Source organism: Penaeus chinensis, chromosome 42 (assembly GCF_019202785.1).
Source record: "Penaeus chinensis breed Huanghai No. 1 chromosome 42, ASM1920278v2, whole genome shotgun sequence".
In the NCBI taxonomy this organism is placed as follows: domain Eukaryota; kingdom Metazoa; phylum Arthropoda; class Malacostraca; order Decapoda; family Penaeidae; genus Penaeus; species Penaeus chinensis.
Window position 1 is genome coordinate 22298192 of NC_061860.1, and position 12500 is coordinate 22310691.

Sequence of the window (12500 nt, forward strand, 5' to 3'; positions counted from 1 at the left end):
AAGCAAATCAAATAAAAACTCTACACATTGGAAAATGGCAAAAAAGCTAAAAAGGCATATGCAGGAAAAGAGGAAATAATATTGCAAAAGGGGAGGCACAGAGTCTTGTCACACCACCTCACACGAGTGTTTTGTGGGGGTTGTGGCCACTCAAGCAAGAATAATGACCATATTTTGGGTCACCTGATGGCAGTGAAGCATCCAGTTCCAATGGGTTAATGTCCACTGAGTCTAATTAATCTCCAATACCTTTCACAATTTATTCTTGTCTCCCTGGAATTTTTCATGATGGTACATTCCCATCACAACCCCTCAGCCAATCTAGTTTCATGATGGCCTGTCCCCATCACCTAACCCTGGGTGATATGACAGTCATGTCATCCATGGTTTAAAAGGAAAATGTAATCATACCAAGAGGATCATATTTGACCCAATGCCGACGGGCATGACGTGTATGTTAGGGTGTTTCAATAAATCCAACTTTTTCAGAATCATTCAGCAAGTTGCTAAACAGGCGCCTACTATGCTTAAATGACGACATGCAAAATATTAGACAAATCAAAAAATATCTAATATTCCAATTTTTGATTAAAGTATAATACCATTTCCGGCGCTGGGATGAGGTGCGGCGGCCTCAGCCGGCCTGGCTGTGACCCGCATTACCCACGGAAGGGCATTTCTGTTCATCCGACATTATGGCAGAATCAAACAAGATTCCCAGTCACTATGCATTTCCATATAAACTTGTGCTACCTTAATAATGCACATTACTCGCTTGCCTATATTGTGGTGATGATCTCGTCAGTGGCAATATGGTACTTTGACGTGGTGGTTTGCGACTCCATCAGAAATGTAACACTGAAGACAAAATTCTCGAAAACTGTGATTGTGTCATTCAAGGCAAAGAAACAACCCCGAGAAATCCTCAAGGAAGATATAGATTGGTATGATGCAAAAGTACAAGGAAGCAATGGATCACTTGGAAGTGTTGATTATCAGGCACAAAGACGGGAATTTAACAGACTGAAATGGAAGCAGACCAACAATGCAGAAGTCCCATTTATATGCAACAGTGAAGATATTGCAGAAATGTTTTTTGCCAGTTGGTGTCAGGTGGCTGGGATTTTTTTGTTCCCTCCTACACATCTGCCTGACCATTGACACCATATTGACCAAGCTGGAAGGAGTTTGTGATGGTGATTTGCCCAATTAATCCAAGATTGGAATAAAGAACAACACCATAAAGTGTCTGAAAGCACTGAAAAAAAATCCAAGAACAATCAGAAGTATTTTTGATTTTGCAAAAGTTCAGAACTGCTATTGAAACTTCAAGGAGGTATGCCAGGATTGGCTGTGAACTTGGCTTTCCTAGCAGCTACTTCTCGTCCATCAACAGACATCTGCATAATGCAGATGGTACACTTCTTCCCATGGCTGTTGATCATGATTACGTTGATGAAGTTGCAAAGATTTTGAAAAGAGGAATTCGTGAAAAATGGCCATACACACCAGCCCTATTCAAAAATAAGGAGAAGCACAATTTCACTGCAGAAAAACTGTGTAATCTGAGTGTGAAAGATTTCATTTCCCAACAAGTGTTTTGTGAGAGTGTTTTGTTCGCCCTTTTTCCGTCATCTGACCACAGATATGAAGTTTGCATACTTGGCCTATGATATGCATGAAATCGATATGTGGAAACCCAAAAGTTCATTAATACCTGGCCATAATCAAAACTGTGAAAGACTGATTGGAGACATGAAAAAATGTGAAGACAAACAGAATTGTTGTTGTAACAGAAACTAGATAACAGCGCAGTCGGAGATATGGCAATGTAAAATGAAAATTATATTGTATGCAATATATAATGTTCCAAATAAAATCATTACTAGAATCCTTTCCTTTTATAGCCTCTTGTTAAATAGTATATGTTACTTCAAATCCTTTAAGCGAAGTGAGAAGTCCGAGAGCCAAAGCATGCCCTCGGTGACCCAAGCTCGATTCAGGTGGGAGAGAACACAAAGTAAAGAGAAGTCAAGCCTACTAATTGAAAAATTAGTCTTATGGTAATTACAGAACTTTATATAATATTAATTCATAATAGAAATAATTTTGATGCAAAAATATTAAAGAAAAGTATAATATTGAGGTATTTTAAAAATAAAATAGTTATACCGACAACAGAAAACGAGGCTTTATTTGGCGTTTGAAGCGGTGTCTAAATCATGATTTTATCAAAACTTTCAATTGAAAATAGAGAATGCGAGATATTCTTTGATTTTAATAAAAAATACATTTCCAAACTCAGAAAATTCATAGGCGCCTATTTCTTAACTTGCCCCCGGGATTCGAGCAAATTTTAGAAAATCAACAATTATTGAAACACCCTAGTGTACGTATGTGCTATGCCTACTGTGGGTTACTTGTTTGATTGTTTTTACACAAAGATGGCTACACTTGTACTAAGTCACCAATGAGCCAATTGCGAGTACTGCTTGTCTCACCTGTTTACCCTTTTCTTTGATTTACGAAATTATTTTACGTTATCTTATTTTGCTGTTACTAATGTTTATAACATTATAGTAATTATAGTGTTTAAAATAAAAATAACACCATCGATATTCATAGCACTAATAAAAAAAATACGTTTTTTTTCTGCCAATTCAAATCACATAAGGTCACAAGGTCTACTAATTGACTCCTTTGTGGCTAAGCACTAGCAGAATCCTCTATGTGCAGAGAAATTTCACAAAAATATAGAAAATGAGCACAGCATTTTCCCCATCTTTTATTCATTTTCAACATTGGGTTAAGCCACTTTTAAATGTTACTCTTTAAACCACAGTTTCCATAAAAAAAAACACAAACAAACAAAGAAAACAGAAAGAAGAAATCACTCCAATTAACAAAGAAAAAAAAAAAAAGAGAAAAAGAAGAAGAGAAGAGGAAGAAGAAAAAAAAAAAATAAACCGCTTACCCAGTGTTTTTTATCCACCTCTTCATCAGCGTCCCATTTCCGCGTTAGGAAGGGAAATTTCGCACTTATTATTTCGCCGTCAAAGAACGTAGTTAAGGTGGGATACTCTTCCGTTAAGCCCTTGATCTTTAGGTATCCGCAGAGGTAGGAGTTTGCTTCATCCACATGCTGCCAACAGAAGAGATCATCATTTATTCAAAAGTCGCTCCAAGTTTTCCGGGGTTAAAAAGATGTATTAAGTGCATATTAGAAAAAGCAAGGAAATAATATAAATCACACTTATCACTGTATCGAAACACAAAAGTAAATATATAATAAAAACAATCAGTAAAAGATACTGCAAAAGTTAAAACAAAATAAAACAACACAATGCTATTTGCAGTCAATGTCATAAAAGTTGGGTGTCATTATTTGTCTGTGCTGAGAATTCTTTCAGTTTACCACCACTCCTTGAACAAACTGCCATACTTAGTGCTATGACTGCCCGTACTAAACTCCCCCAAAAAGGATGCCTGGCTCTGCAGTCTATAAGGAGGGTCCTGGAGGTCCAATAACAAGAAAGAAGAAAGAATTTACAAAGTTTCGTTACAAATCTTCCCAAACCAACGACCCTTTCCAGCCAGTAGTCTGGCCATAGACGGGAATTCACCCTTGGCCAGTCTGACAGAATCAGTCAAAGGGAAACACTAGCTAATGGCCATGACGCCACCGAAGACATCACTCGATGCAAAATATCACACACTATTCATAGCCATAAATATCTAGTTTTTGTTCTGCATTAATTATGATTTCAATGTGTACTACCTCATAAACAAGTGAAATAAAAGATGAATCAGACAAAATAGTCTATATATGTATTAAAAAAGAAAGAAAGAAAAAAAAAAAAAAACATATGTTCAGTATGGCTCAAGTCAAATGTAGATGTTTTTAGTCATTAGACTATCAAAAGATTTCCTATATGAGGTCATATCTCTTCTCATTGGATGTTCCTTGTTATAATAATAAATGAAATAATAAATGTGAAATAATGATAACAATGATAATAATAGCATTAATAATAATAATAATAAAGAATATCTGGCTACATTTCTAATACTCTTAGAATCAATCTTTTACAATTCAATCATATTTATTATCCTATTGGCATTGCGAATGTACATTATCCAACACACTCATTCTGCTTAGGCATAGGTGGCTTCAGAAGTTCTAGTCGCAAAGAGGTCAGTTATTCGGCCTCCCTGAACACATAAGTTTAATGAACACCAAGTTTTTGCGGAAGAAGATGAAGAAGATGAAGAAGAAGAAGGAAATGTTCTCATTGTTAACTCATTTATCCAGTTAATGTGACCGTTATGTCATTAAAAAGTCTGGAAGAGCACCATACAATAATCACTATTATCATTATATGGTACTATTATCATCATTATCATTACTATTACTATTATTATAATCATTACTATTATGATATTTACTATTATTATCTTTACTATCATCATTATCATTATCAATACTATTATTACTACTATCATTATCATTATTGTCATCATTTTATCATTACCAAATTATTCAGAATACTTGTGGTAACAAAAATTGGTACTTTTCTGAAAATTTGATGAATGGGGCAAACCAGGTGAGGTTAGGTGGGTCTTACAATTTACTCAGTGACAAAGAGCTTTTGACACCAATTGTGGGTTACAATAAAGACTTTTTTTCTGATAGACAGATTAACTCATACACATACAAACTACAAGGCCAAATTAACACATATCATATCTATGGCCTTTATCATACTGACTATTTAACAGAATGATAAAGATATCAGTGTCAACACAAACTACTTCTATCAACAAACTGATTGGTAATGGCCAGAGCTGCTAAAATTTGCTTTTTGGCATACGACAAATTTATTTTTGCTCCGAGTACTTTGTACACTTCTGATGTGACGTGATCCCCCAATCACCCCTCACTTGGCAACAACTTGATGAGATGTTCCCATCACACGACTCCAGCTAAATTTCCTCCCCAATGACAAAATGTTCTTGTCAGACACCCCACAGCTGAATTTTTTTGCCATTATGATCATATCACCCAGATCCAATCAATTAACCTGTAATCTGATAAGTAGCCAATTTTGATGTCATCTTCACACTGCAAATTGTCAAAAGCATAGAAAGCTCTGACAATGTCATATCTGGTCCTCCGGCAACCTAGGCTCATTACAGCTCCTAACATGCTCTCAGCATAGGGGGCCACTGATGCACCATTGGCAATCTGCCATACTGCATAGTGAGCCACCACTGGCCAAAAATGGAAAAATATATAGTTTTACAATTTGTGCTATTTAAACACACATGAGTGTAATTATATAAGTAGTGTGTTTTTCTTAATACAGAATAGCAGAAGATTGTAAACACTATTTCAAAACAGTTCTGATTGAAAGAAACAAAGATTATACTGATATTCCTCTCACTATGTGACTTTTAATTTTGCTATTAAATATGTAAAAAATATTATTCCTTGTTGCTGTGTTTTTATATTCTAATATTTTTATTGAAGTATGCATCGAGAATAAAATGTAAAGCAAATTCATTTACTTTTGAACAATGAAAAAGTTTCTATTTTCCTAAATTTTACTTCCACACAAAAAACAAATTTACTTTCCTGTGAAGCAATTGCTGAAATGTCTTCCATTTTGGTCACTGAATGATACTGTTTATATTGCTCCAAAATATATTAATTTGATTTTAATTAATTTGTTATCATTAATTCTTCTCCCACCACTAATCTGCTCATCATCCATTTATTCATCTTCCAAATAATCATCCTCAGACATGTCTGAATGCTCATATTAATCATAAAGCTGAACAAAATAGTACCAATAAATGCACAGGACATGCAGGAGAACACACAAGATTGGTTGGTTACTGGTAGCTAATAAAGTAGTGATTACCATGTCAATATAGCATATCATGATATATTTGCAAAATTGTCTACCCCTGGTACCACTTATTGTGGGCCATGGATGGTGCACGGCATGCACAATAATATATATCTAAATCCCCAATGTGATGTGGCCACCCCGTGGCCACTTCCAATGAGGCTCATGGGTGATACATTATGTGTTAAAAAGACAAACTTCTACAGCACCGTGGGTGCCACCTGTGAGTCCTGTCATGGGACTCCTTGGCCATAGGGGAGCAAAATAAGCACAGTTTCATGACACTGACTTGCATCAAACTGGCATGATAAAGTGTTAAAGTTTCCACACATATTTCCTGCTTCAGCGGGGAACGTGTTAAACCCATCCATGACAGGATAATGTCCTACCACTTCATGGTAGACTACCCCTCACACTAGAATGAAGTAAGCAAGTCATCCATTATCAAATCTGCTCTAAATTGTCTGTGGTGGTCTTTCTGCCTGGCATTAGCTGTGGTCATTGAGAAGAAATAACCCCTCAAAAGAAAAGAAAAGACAAGAAAACGAAAGAAAACAAAAGAAAGAAAAAAATGTTTAGCCTTATTTCCTAAACAACTGCTTCTGCTGCAACTAAGAGCATAGTGTGGGAAATGGTTTAATTTTTCCCATATTTCTAATTTCCCCTCAAACAGCTACCTCCCCGCACATCCTAACACATAGTTCAGTATGGTGACGGGAGCTCCTGTTGTGAGCAAGTTCATCATTCTACATTATTCCCCTACATACATTAATTTACTCATTAATCTATGCCTATGCTGTCTGTCTGACAACCTTCTAATCTCCTTCATACACACTGAATATTCATTTACTCATACATATTCTCTCTCATCCACTCTCTCTTGCTTTTCCTGACATTTCCTTATTCTATTTCTCACTTTTTCATTCATTCCTTCACCCTCTCTCTCTTTCTTTTCCATTCTCTCCCTTTCTCCTTTCTATTTACTTTGTATTGGCTTCCATTCCATGTCAACTGCTGGATCAACTAAATTTTTAGCCCAAAATGATGGCATTCCTCTCAAATAATTGCCCTATTGTACCTTAGCCTCTTTCACCTTGTCTATGTCTTCATCCATAAAACAAATTTGGTAAGGAAAAATTCACACAGATTTCAGGAAATATTTGGCAATTCCAAGTCAGACATAATAATAAAATCTTTGCAGTAGCATGGAAATGTCATCAACGCTTTCTGTAAGGAAGTTTTTTGGTTTTTGGCGATGTTTGTGGACTTTCAAAATGGTTAACCCAAAGTTGACAGGCATGGCATGTACATACACTGCCCACTGTGAATTTACTTTATTAATTATTTTTACACATAGATAGTTACACTGTACTATGTTACTAATGAGCCAATTACAAGTACTACCTGTCTCGCCTGTTTACCCTTTTCCTTGATTTCTGAAAATAAATTATCTTATATTGCTGTTACTAATGGCAATAACATTATACTAATTATAATGCCTACAATAATTTTTTTTTTAATTAGTAAAAAAAAAAAAAAAAAAATCAAGGAAAGGTGATACAAGGTAAGGACCAAGTCTACTAATTGTGGCTAAGCACTAGCAGAACCATTTATGTGCACAGAAATTTCACAAAAATATCTAAAATGGACACAGCATTTTTCTGGCGACATTGGGTTAATGGTCAAAACAAATAAATGCCAGACATCAAAAATCATACATCATTATGATAAAGCATTGTGGCAAAAAGGGAAACATTAGTTAACAATTAGGATAAGTGGACAGGAGGGGATGAAAAAGAGAAGGAAAAGGAGAGGAGAAGAAAAGACCCTGCAAAATTAGATGAGGTGAGGGCAGAGGACCAAGGCAGAGGTAATCCCCGCATTGAGCCTCAATCCGTCTCGAAAAGTCCCCCCCCCCCTCCCCCCCACAACAACAAGCATGATATTGAGAGGGGGATAGAAGGAACGAATAACGAGAAAAATAGGTCAAAATTTTCATCTGCCATTTACCATAATAAAATGATAAAATGATGATTTTAAATATTTCATTTACCCCTAGTTTTTATTGCTATGTTCAACAATGAGACCTCTAAGTCTATGTAGGTCTTACCAGGGAAGACTAACCCACCACATCAGACACACTCTTTACATGACCCATTTGCCTCCAGCTCACGGCCAGGTTCCCCACTCTTGTTGGGATGGCAAGAATACATGCCACAGTCACAGTGACTATTTGCTCAATTATTGTCTTTAAATAGAGATTTCTCCTCAAGTACTCAACTTGAAAAGGCGTTGTTCACTATAATATTGTTTTATGAAATGTATCTATACACAGATGCCACCAAGTAGTGTAATCTAAGTCCCAGAACCAGATTTTCCCTTTCATTGAGTTTTTGGAAAAATATTTTTCTTTTCTAGTGCTATTAATAATGATATTATAATCATTACTGTTATTAATCCCTATAATCTGGATGACCTGACCATCACTTCATGAAGAAATTTGGCTTGAGGGGTGGCTGACGTGAACATGCCGTCATGGGAAAATTTAGCTGTAGGCTGGGGTGGCAGGAAACTTGCCATCATGAGAATTTTGGCTGAAGGTTGGGGTGACGGCAAAGACCTGCCATGAGTGAACAAAGCTATAGGAGGGTGATTAGACTCAGTGGGCATTTAGGAAGTGGCGTTTGCATCGTTTCCAGCGATAAATGAGTGTGGAATGTACAATATTTGAACCATATCTCCAGGCCCAGGATTCCATTCCAGCCCACCAACCAGCAGCACAGGTTATCATCATCAGGAGAAAGAAAAAGAAAAGAAGAGAAAAGAGAGAGAGGAGAAAACTTCAAAATGATTTTCGCCTAAAGCCCATATTTTGGACTGCATGCGGGCCGATCCAGGGGTTAACAATACTAATAGCAATATAAATAAAATATTTCCTGAAATCAGGGAACTGGGTAAACAGATGGGATATGTCAAACAAGTGACTGACTCATTGGTGACTAAGAACTTCTGGAGCCATCTAAGTATACATAAAATTAATAAACTAAACTCCGGGCGGCCACTGCATGTTCGTACATTCCATCCCCGGCAGCATCAGGTCAATCACCACGGAGTCAATTACTAGTCTAACCTCGCTCACCTGTTTCCCCTTTCCCTTGATTTTTGTAAAGATCCTTTTTTATTCTTTATTACTATTAATATTATTGATACACAATAACAAGAACATTGACATTAATAACATAAAAAAAAAATCCTGACAGCTCCAGGAAAGAGGAAGTCAAGTGAGGTCACGTAGCCTTGGTGGCTAAGACTTGTGAAGCAATCTACGTGCAAATAGCATTTACAAAAGAAAACGACAGTAGACAGTATCATTACTCAGCATGAATGGATATTGGAGACATACGAGAGGATAAATACATTTCCCTAAACGTGCATTCTGGGGTGTTAACCAAACTTTAGGCATTAACCCAGTCCGGCCCACATGAAGAAACACGTGGGTATCAAGACCCCTTGCCTCCCCTTTGCAATATTCTTCTTTTTTTCTACACTGTTTTCCTCAAGCAGACTCAGTATTATCTCTCTAGACAGTTTACAATTCTGTTCAATTACAATAATTATCAATAACATTGATGCCACTGGTCACAGCAAACAGGAATAGGATCTTGAGCATCAAAACAATAAGCTCCCTGGAACCAGCACACTTTCAGGCACGGCTAGCAGACATCCCATTCCACCTCCTCTTACTAGTAGAAATAAGTCCCTTTCTAAATGCCAACTGAGTGTAATCTTCCTCTAAGATCATTTGTTGTCACTCGGGCTCTCAGCCCATTTTTTTCAAGACAGCACATTTCTATCAACAATAAGCAAATATTTACTGAGATCTAATAACGACTGTCATTGTGGTATTTACACCCCTATAAAATGCCAGCGTGCTTAACGTCATTGCTCATGGATCGTATATTCCACACTTGTTTATTGATGGAAATGATGCAGAAGCCTCTTCATAAATGCCATATGAGTCTAATCACCCTCCAAGAGCTTTGTGCACTTGTGGCAAGTCATTCCCGTCACCCCAACCTTCAGCTGAAATTCTCACGATGGCAAATTTTCCCATGACAGCATGTTCACTGTCAGCTGACCCCCTGCCAATTTTTCTCATGATGTGTCAGTCATGTTACCCAGTTTCAGTGATAGCCTTCCTGCGACAGCATATTTCCTGACTAAGGTATAAATGAGAATGAATATCTTAATGTGGCAAGATACTAAAAAATGTTAAAAGCAGGACCACATGACGACAAACACCGAGACAGTAGCCATACTGAGAAACCATGAGTTCTATTACATAAAACATACATAACATAATCTGCAAAGAGTAAAGGTGATGCCACAATCACATATCAAAGTGTGAGAATCTAAATCAGGCAAAGCTGTGGCCTCTAGGCTTTGGGCAAAGGCAAAAAAATCTAGCAAGATAGTCTGTGTCAACCGCCCTGGCAATGTATCACCAAATAAGGAACAAGTTCAAACTAATTCTATCTTGCCAAATATATGTGGGAGAGGTTTGCCGACCTTCGCCCAAGTGGAATGTGTGGCATCCAGAGCCACTTCATGCCTTTCTATCCTGAACAATTAAACATAACAATGACTTCCAATTTATAATCATTACAGAAACAATTCAACTTGCTCTGCAATATTATTCATTCTCACACATTTTATTTCAATAGCCGTCAAACTGAAGATAATCATTTCCTATTAACACAATGCCGACGGGTATGACGGTGTACGTACGTGCTATGCCCACTGTGAGTACTTGTTTAATTGTTTTTACATATAGATGGCTACACTTGTACTAAGTCACCAATGAGCCAGTTACGAGTACTGCATGTCTCGACCGTTTACCCTTTTCCCTTTCCTTGAATTACAAAATATTTTACGTTATCTTATTTTGCTGTTACTAATGTTAAAAAACATCATAATAATTATAATGTTTATGAAAAGAATAACACCATCGATATTCATAGCACTAGTAAAAAATAATTTTATCCGCCATTTCAAATCAGGTAAGGTCACAAGGTCTACTAATTGACTCCTTTATGGCTAAGCATTAGCAGAGCCATCTATGGGCAGACATTTCACAAAAAAAAAATAGAAAATAGGCACAGCATTTTCCCCATTTTTAAAAAATTTTCCCCGGCGGCATTGGGTTAACAAAGCCCAATCTTTTATCACGGCCATTTCCTTTAAAAAGTCTAATTAAATCAACGAGGAGGAATCAATCCTATGAAAGGAAAATAATAATTATTACTTGCTAAAGAAGTTTTGGATGAATTTAGTGTGATATGCACTAATGCTTAGCCCCCAATGCTTTAATATTATTGAGATTGAGATTATGTCTCTGACAACCTGATGATGCAACTGCGCTTTAGAAAAAAAATTATTTCTCTACTATGCATATTCTTACATAGAGCCTGTAAACTTCCCTGTCCTTAGATTGTAGCCCTTCAATTAAATATGAAAATAAATTTCATATAGCTTTGGATACAAGAAATAAAATAAAAATTATTATTTTTTTTAGAGCCACTGACACTGTCTTCTTAATATACACTTAAGGCTTAGCCTATATCTAGATTTGTAAATACATTTATCAACACTCAATCTATTTTTGTACATACGATTAGTCTACTGGCTTTGAATATATTTCAAGCCAGAAAGTTTTAATGTAGTTCAATACTTTATCCTCATGAGTATCAGGAAGTTTATAGCACATTTGTTGTAGTACAATACATATAACTTTTTCCCATTCAATTTAGTTTAGTGAATGAATTTGTTATTTTACATCATTTATTATTTTCTTGAATTCATATTTATTCCAAAAACCATCTTGAATAAAATATATTTGAATTTTAAACTAAGGTTCTAATTTCAAATTACTTATATAGCACTATTTAAGGACACTGAAAGAGTGGGAATGAGAAATATATATGAAAGAAAGGACTATTTCTGTAACACAATCCAAAGCTCAAAATTTCCAAATGTTACACTTCAATACCACTATTATCACTGACACACTATGTTCTTGATATATTTTTTGGGATGGTTCATGTCAAAAAATGTTTAATTTTACACAATATCAAAGAATTTGTGATTCAGTACAATGTCAGTTGCATAGGCCTACAGATTACAACTCTTTCCACAATGTGATGATTAAAAATATCCTTGATTTTCCTTAATGTCTTCACTAATTGAGTAATTAAGAGATGAGAGCATCATTTCCTCCTTCAGAGGCTCAAGCACGGAAATAGAATCATTACTTCCTGATTGAACGACAAGGACGTTGAGCAATTGCAACTTTCACTTACAATTTGCACAAAATTAGAAAGTCGATCACAAATTCTCGTCCATCTATGGTTTACTTGTCAATAATCCCGTGAAACTGAAAGCAAGATGGATCTTCCCTTTCTCAAGCGACGAAAATTATCCCGAAGCGTTGCAAGAACCTGTAAAAAACCTGATGAAAATAGCGAGGCTTTTATGAATGAGTTCGACGTCGAGAAAACCCCAGAGCCTGCCACACGCACAGCAGACGCT

General features: G+C 36.2%; 1 protein-coding gene across 1 annotated transcript in view; it reads right to left on the reverse strand.

Moving 5' to 3' along the window:
• LOC125048022 (glucose-induced degradation protein 4 homolog) overlaps positions 1–12500 on the reverse strand; it is a 19099-nt gene that overhangs the window by 6261 nt on the left and 338 nt on the right. The window contains exon 2 of the mRNA XM_047646607.1: positions 2975–3142. Coding sequence (XP_047502563.1) covers positions 2975–3142 — 168 coding nt within the window. The remainder of the gene's footprint in view (positions 1–2974; positions 3143–12500) is intronic.